The 8,532-nt window shown below is 36.8% G+C and overlaps 1 protein-coding gene across 16 annotated transcripts in view; it reads left to right on the top strand.

The window, feature by feature from the left end:
• Nucleotides 1-1,643: 1,643 nt before the first annotated feature.
• The window catches only part of kif1aa (kinesin family member 1Aa), a 110,453-nt gene continuing 103,564 nt past the window's right edge, over nucleotides 1,644-8,532 (top strand). For 9 of the 16 annotated variants that reach the window (XM_022675457.2, XM_022675456.2, XM_022675453.2 and 6 more), the window contains exons 1-2: nucleotides 1,644-1,908; nucleotides 8,377-8,532. In XM_022675457.2, the coding sequence (XP_022531178.2) occupies nucleotides 8,427-8,532 (106 nt within the window). In that variant the 5' untranslated portion in view covers nucleotides 1,644-1,908; nucleotides 8,377-8,426. The remainder of the gene's footprint in view (nucleotides 1,909-8,376) is intronic. The other 7 variants (XM_022675464.2, XM_022675463.2, XM_022675462.2 and 4 more) reach the window with 1 other exon arrangement.

Below are 8,532 nucleotides of genomic sequence, written 5' to 3'. Positions count from 1 at the left end.
CCTCTACGCATCTGTGAACTGGCCCTCATTACACATCCGTCGTACCTGTCATTGGTATATACTCATTTACAAAACCCTTCTTGGGATGTCCCCCCCTTACCTGTGCAACCTGCTACAACTGTCATCCTCTGCTTATAACACTCGCAATGCCCAACTCATCTCACTGAAAATCCCTAAAACAAACACAGTGTTTGGATTATCTTTGTTTCAGTCTGTGGCAGCTAGAGACTGGAACTCACTACAAAAAACATTAAAAATGACTGCTTTTATACCCAAGTCCGCTTTTAAAATTGCTATTACGGGTCTCCTCACAGAATGTTGTAACTGCAGTAATTCAGTCACCTTACAGTATAAATGTTTTTTTTCTTTCTCTCTCTATGCTGTGTTGTTTGTGTGTTGCATGTTTTCAAGAGGCTGGGCCTCTTGCCAGGCTGCCATTGTAAATAAGAAGTTGTTCTTAATGATTTGCCTGGTAAAATAAAGGTTTAAATAAAAAAAAAATAAACATAAAACATTTTGACCCTTACTGTAACATGTTACCAAAAATAGTTTAGTTCCTACTTTGTACATTAGTTTGCAACTCTGTCTAAATAACGTTTTAGATTTACATTTAACCTTTTAATTAATATACATAAATGGTGAAACATTCCAGAATCAAGTGATGCAAGTTAAAAAAAAAAAAGTAATTAATTATTATAAATAAGTAGTAAATTAATTTGTAGCACAATACATTATAATTAATGACTAAAACAATATATTAATATACATTAAATATCCATATGTAGTAATTAAGCAATATGTGTAAATAGTCTAATAAATAATATATAAACACAAATAATATATCAATATTACCTTTTATTTTACCATTTATATATAATAAAAATATAATTTATATAATAAAAAATATTTTTTTCTAATTATTTTTAATGAGCATTTCTGATGTAATAAAACCAAGCAAACACTTTTAGTGTTTGGTATTATATGTATAATTTTTTGATTGTACAAACTAAGAAAAATAAGTGCAGATTTGTACTTAAAAGAGTGCAAAGTTTGTCGTTGGGGCTGTACTTTATACATTCTGTACAGTGATACAGAATACAGAATGTACCTTTTGGTTCGTTAAATGGTGCAAATCTGTCATTTCTGCTGTTAGGAAGACTTTGTTTCTCAGATGGAACACATCTGACCCTGTAAAGACCAATATTATACATTTGAGGGTACAGTTATGAAAAGTGTACCTTTGAGTACAAGAAAGTACTTAGTGTGTACAATTGTATTTTGATATTTATTTTTTAGCCTTACAAAGGATTATATATGTATACATTATATGTAAATATGTTTCATTTTATTTTATCTCATGTACAGTAAGCTGTGGACCAGCCTAAGCTGTGTTATTGTGAGAGCCATTTACTCTAGGGACTCTAATCCCTCTCTCTCTCCACCTCTCCTCCCTCCCCCTTTCATTCCCCTCCTCCTCCTGCTCCTCCTCCTCCTCTCTCTCACACTCTCTCTCTCCCCCCCTCTCTCTCTCTCTCTCTCTTTCTCTCTCTCCCTCCCCCTGCCCATGCTGCTGCATTGATGCTGCTGCTGCTGCTGCCTCCCTCAGCGATGATGTCACTGGCTCACTCAGGCTCAGCATCACTGCTCTGAGCAGCAGAGCCATTTTGGCTTCAGTGCTACACAGAGTACACACAGTACCCTCCTCCTCCGCCAGCCTCACCCGGACCCAGCAGGCCTCGCCGGGACCCCACAGGGACCCCTGAGGGACCCCAGAGTACCCCTCACCCCACGGAACACCTCTGCCTGGGGAGGGAGGACAAGGGGGGCGTTCTGTTGACTGCTGGAGGCAGGGGCAAAGAGTCAAGAGGCACTGTCAGGAGCAAAGAGACAGCACTGCTGTATACAAAGGTAAGCGAGCTCTCACTGTGCGTTAGTCTTTGGACAGCAGAGGAGAAGGACAATGCAGTTTTAATGAGGCTGGTTGTTTGCTTGCTGATGGGTCACCAGGCTAGAATTGCTCAGGGGTGCGGCTGAGGCCGTAAACAAACCACAGCCGGTCAGGAGAACGGCTGAAAGATGGTGTGGACATTTATATATCTGCCTAAATATGTGTGTATCTATGGCGTGGAAACACTGAGACAAACCACAGCCAACATAAAATAGTGTTGACATTTATACTATATATTTACCTATGTAGGTGTATATGTGTGGGGTGGGATACTAGGATAAACCACAGCCGCTCACAAGAATGGTTGAAAGATGGCGTAGACATTTATATATCATCCAAAATATGTGTATATGTATTGTATGAGACACTGGGACAAACCACAGCCAATCACAGGAATGGGTGATATGTTATATAATGATCTAGGCATTTAAATATCTGCCTATATATATATATGTGTGTGTGTATATTTGGTTATATACGTGTACATGTACGGTATAGTGTGGGACACTGGGACAAACCCCAGCCAGTCAAGGGAATGGACACAGGGACAAACCACAGTCAGTATAATATGCTGTAGACATTTATACAATATATCCACCTATGTTTGTGTATATCTATGATGTGGGACACTGGGACAAATTACAGCCTTTATAAAAAGACATTTATACAGTATATCCACCTTATGTATATATGTGTATATGTATGAATGGATGATATGTTATTAAATGGTGTCATTTAACATTTATATATCCACTCATTTATATATATGTATGGTGTGGGACACTGGGACAGATGCTAATATATATAAATAGATATACAAAAATATATATAAATCCTGTGTGGGTTAGGTTCTGTGGGCAAGGTTGGTATCATTATTAGTAAGCAGAGTATAAGAGTACGTGTGTGTGTATGTGTGTGTGTGTGTGTGTGTGTGTGTGAGTGATAAATGCATAGTCATCCATGGTGTGTAGGCAGTCTCATGGCAGCAGGGTACCAGCCTAAAATCGTTGGCATTATTTGACGTCACAGGCCTTACACACTCGATGAGGTGAGAGGGGTCTATATGAGGACAGGACGTGACCTTTCTGTTAATATATGCTTCATATGGGAGGTACAGAGCGGTGACAGTTATAGCTATAGGGTGATTTATGGTAAATTGAGCTGTATGTTCACTCTAAAAAACAGAGGTACGACATGAGTACTTTTTTGTACTCGAAGGTACACTCTTTATAATTGTACCCTCAAAGGTACAATATTGGTCTTTACAGGGTCAGATTTGTTCCCTCTGAAGTACAAAGTAATTTCTAACAGCAATAAGTACAAATTTGTACCATTTAACCAGCCAAAGGGTACATTCACTATTCTGCATCACTGTACTAATGAACAATATATATTTAAATAGCACATTTTTTATTTGAAAGCCAGACAATTTTGTATCATCAAGTTTTTGAGCCATATTTAGTTGATGATAATGTTTATAATCTTTATGATCTTTACTGCCACAAAAACCATGGGTACAAAAAAGGACTTTCACTGAAAGGTACTTTTTTGTGCCTCAATATAAGGTACAGCCCCAGCGACAAGCTTTGTACTCTTTTAAGTACAAATCTGTACTTATATTTCTTAGAGTGTTCAGTACTAGGCAGCTTGGCCAAAGTCCAGGTGTGATGAGGTCTACTAAAGCTCAGCAATAATTTGATTAATTTCATAGAATTTTATTACAGTCAGTGTGGTTGGTAATGCTGTCCTCACAGACAATATGGCGCCTTTTGTTGAATGTTTAAAAAAATATATATATATTGTTGGAATATTAAATATATCCTATTATATTTTAGTTAGATAAGAATTTTAGTACCATTTGTGTGCTCATTTACTGCAAAATACAAAAAAATGTACTCTAATGTACTCTAGTACTATAATACAAATGAACACTTCTGGTGAATTTGTATTATGTATCTTTTTTAATTTGATAATGTGTAGGTATGAATTTAGTTTTCCTTTCATTACTTTAACTAATTAATTATTATTATGTTTTTATGTGCATTGTTTTAAAATGTAGAATCTGTTCTATTTTAAACTTTAAAAATTGTTAATCTCTGAAACTGTTCACTATTCTTTTACTTTAACGGTTAAAACTGTGTAACTCAGTCTTTGGCAAGGCAAATGTAGCACTATTCATGCCAATAAAGCACCTTGAATTTAACTGAATTGAGAAAGAGAGAGAGAGAGAGAGAGAGAGATCATTATTATATGTATACTACTATATGTGTGTACATATGTGGAATTACCATTCTGACTACTGTAGTCAACGCATCAGAATCACGTAACACTAACCACCACATCTTAGCCAGCTGCCCTTAATTTGTCTTAGCTTAGCCGGGGTATTCTGTCAAGTTCTAGTAATTAATATGTTCTGTTAGCAGATCTGTGCATTCACACACCCACATATCTGAGTTTTTTTTTCATGTGTTTATGATGATAATTCTTACTCAGCTAGCTAGCTAACACATTAGCACCCATTCCTACAGTAATACTGAAGGCAGTGGTGCTAATTAGTAAGCTGTGTAGCTAAGCCTAGTCTAATCATCTAGACTGACTAAGCAAAGCTTTCCATTCAGAACTGGGCAAAAATTGTGTTAGTGCTAAATGTATTAGGTCAATAAAGTGCTGGATATTTATATTATAATGTCATGTCTAGGCAGCACTGTGAGCATGGCAAAAGCCCCACCCCCCCTCATATGAAAGTAAATGGTAAAAACTGTATAAAATGCAAAACGAGTTCTTTAAAGTTAAGATTAATATTCCTCTATATTTGTAAAAAAATCATTCACAGTAAATTGTATTGTAAATTGTATAATGTATTGTTTCAATCATATCATATTGTACGCAATAATATTGCAATTTTTTTTAACACAAAAACCTCCATATTGTGCCAATTGCAGTATTCTTCAAAGCATTCTATTAATAGTCTTTTGTATTTGTTTTTCTATTAACTCTTCTTATTTTTTTAATTGTTTCTTTGATGTTTATATGCATGCACTAAATTTGCCTATACACTTGTGGTAGATTTTTTTTGCTACATTTTGTTTTGTACATGTGCTGCCACTATGTTTGGGAGATTGCTGGTTCGAATCGCGTTCATTCAGCCTGCCATCAGCTGCCGGAGCCCTGAGAGAGCCCTATTGGCCTTGCTCTCTCTGCGTGGGTAGATTGTGCTCTTTCCCTTTATCACTTCTTGGGTGATTTCAATGTATGAAACTGTTATATTTATATTAAATAAATCTATATATAATATATAAAATATTTATTTTGTTGGGCAGTACTATATAAAAAATAAATGTGATTTCACTGAGAATTTCGTTATTGCAAAAATATCCTGTTTTTTTTTTATAATATTGTTTGAAAAAGCCATATCGCCAACCCATAATTGCTTTTATATAATATTTCTGTATGAACGTCTTACATATGGCATGTTATATTGATATTGACCCAGATACTGATTATGATATTGAGTGTATTATCCTTAACATTGGGAAACATGACCATTAGGTAGGATATAGGTTTATATTAGTTAAAAATACGGTGCAAACAAATAATTAATTGTATATTCAATGTTTACAAGCCTGACCACTAAATACTAAATGTCATATATTTATCATTTGGTTCAATGTAGAGCTACAGTTAATATTTCAGCACCAGTACCAGGACTGCTGTTTTAATAAGACGTGAAATAATGAGTGCCACCCGTCCCAGTTTAGCAGAATGTGAAGCAGCAGGACCCTGCGTTAGAGAGACGACGGCAGGCCCTCCCGCAGGCGGCACGCACAAGATGGCACACTGCCTTATTCAAATAAACCTCCAGGGTAATAACGAGCATGGCAGCGAACAGAACCACGCTGTATACCAGCGACTGAGCTCATTAAAACACCACCATCCACAGATCCACAACCCTGACACTGTACCAGAACCAGCCTCCATTTTAGTGGACTGGCAGGGCTTGGCTGGTTATTGGGCCTGTGTAATCCTAGGAAGCGCAATGACATTTAGCCAGACTTGCAGTTCTTTTGTTGCTGCCGGACCCTGTATCAGTCCCTCGGTACCAGTAGCTGACTCGGCACCATCCTTTCATGCTCAGAACATATAAACCCGGGTTCGGCTCCAGCTTTCTCAGAGCAGTGAGATGCTGTATAATTTACTTTATTAAATAAAAAATATATTGCTGTAGGGATCTTTTTAACTAATTTGCAGCCAATGTGGTTTTCTGGCCTCTTGATTTATATATACACTCACTGGGACAGTTTCTGAGACCGGTGTTAAATTTAATTACAAACATAATCATATATTTTCTTTTAAATGAAAAATCGCTATTTACAATAATGCAGTATAATCCAAGACATGGCTTAATCCATGTCTGGGAAACTGCTGGCCCATAGAAAAAAGAATAATTGCACCAAGAAGTTCTACAATTCTAGAAAATCCTGCTGTGTGGGGGCGAGCATTATCCTGCAAAAGAATGCAACTGAAAGAAATGCCTCAAAAGGGCAACACACATCGCACAGTCATATCTCACACTTTGCTAGTATTTCCCCACGCCCTTGACTGAAAGAGAAGGAAAAGAGAAGGGGGCGAACTCAGATGATTGGACAGGAGTTCGGGGCAGATAGATACGGGAAGAGAAAGGGAGAAAATAAATGAAGGAGGAAGATGGGGAGGAGGTGGGTGCGAGGTTGTTCGACACACAGGTAGAGAGGAAGTGACGGTTTATATAGGTTAGAGAGTGGGAGGAGTAAGGGCGTGGATCAAACTCCCAAATTTATGTTATAAAACTCCACTTAATGATCTCTCACCAGGAGGTACACTAACCAAAATTAGGTCCCAAAAGCCTTCTAATAAGGCAAGGTGGAATCAGACCACACCTTTCATAATTTATGTATCTGCTTTAGACACAACTGCATGCCAATTTTTGCAGGTTGTGGTAATTTTTTGTCAGTGTGTACAAATAATATGTTATGACTTCACTTAAATTAGAATACTCTTAACACACTATATGTATAAATATTTGCAAACATCAATTCTAATGTATGCAGCATTCAGCTACTTTAAAAGTTGCATCCCTTGCACCCATACACACACACAGCTAGTACCTATAGAAAATTGCCAGTAGAATAGGACTCTCTGGAGCAAATTCCTAAACATGGATGTATTGGTCTCATGTTTAATATCAGGTGTGAGCTATAGAGGTATATATATATATATATATATATATATATATATATATATATATATATATATATATATATATATATATATATATATATATATATATATATATAGCCTCCAATATTAAGCTGTATAGTTGTATAGTGTTCTCTGGAATAACAGTGCATCCAACATTTTGATCTCAATAACTTTGCTCTTTGCTCTTATCGCTGGGGATCAGCAATTTTAGTTAAATATATCATATAGCAGATAAACACAGTGATAGTTGAGAAGTGAAATGAAGTTTATAGACTTTACAGAAAGTGTGCAATAATTCTTTAAACACAATTAGGCAGGTGCATAAATTTGGGCACCTCAACAGAAAAATAACATTAATATTTAGTAGATCCTCCTTTTGCAGAAATAACAGACTCTAAATACTCCCTATAGCTTCCAATGAGAGTCTGGCTTCTGGTTGAAGGTATTTTGGATCATTCTTCTTTACAAAACATCTCCAGTTCACACAGGTTTGATGGTTTTTGAGTATGAACAGCCCGCTTAATGAAAATCACACCATATATTTTCAATAATATTCAGGTCTGGGGAATGAGATGATGCCAAACATATTTTGTGTTCCAGTAATTACTGCTAAAGGTATTCAAGTCAATAAAACAACAAAGAAGAATGATCCAAAATACCTTCAACCAGAAGCCAGACTCTCATTGGAAGCTATAGGGAGTATTTAGAGGCTGTTATTTCTGCAAAAGGAGGATCTACTAAATATTGATGTAATTTTTCTGTTGAGGTGCTCAAATTTATGCACCTGCCTAATTTAGTTTAAATAATTATTGCACACTTTCTATAAATCCTATAAACTTCATTTCACTTCTTAAATATCACTGTGTTCGTCTGCTATATGATATATTTAACTGAAATTGCTGATCGGAACAGCCAATGATTTATAAAGTAAAAAAATCATGAAAATGATCAGGGGTGCACAAACTTTTTCTTACCTCTGTAAGGAGTGCTTGATCAGGTGCACTGAGTCTATAATGAACAGCTGTCCCAATACTTTTCTCCATATAGTGTATGGCAAGCCCATGTTTATTTTTTTTATATGGCTGAACTGAAATGCCACTGGTGCTCTGCAGGAGTATTATTATGCTAATGATAATAAAAGGTTATGCTGAATAACGTAACCCACCTTATGTTTGTTTTCTCTCCGGCAGGTGCGGGCACCGCTCTAAGCAACACACAGCAGGACACGTGAAGAGGCACCATGGCCGGGGCCTCGGTGAAGGTGGCGGTGAGGGTCCGCCCCTTCAACTCGCGGGAGATGAGCAAGGAGAGCAAGTGCATTATCCAGATGTCAGGAAACACAACCA

Source organism: Astyanax mexicanus, chromosome 5 (assembly GCF_023375975.1).
Source record: "Astyanax mexicanus isolate ESR-SI-001 chromosome 5, AstMex3_surface, whole genome shotgun sequence".
Classification (NCBI taxonomy): Eukaryota; Metazoa; Chordata; class Actinopteri; order Characiformes; family Acestrorhamphidae; genus Astyanax; species Astyanax mexicanus.
Note: the sequence above shows the minus strand (reverse complement) of the source record. Positions and strands in the feature narration are given on the sequence as shown.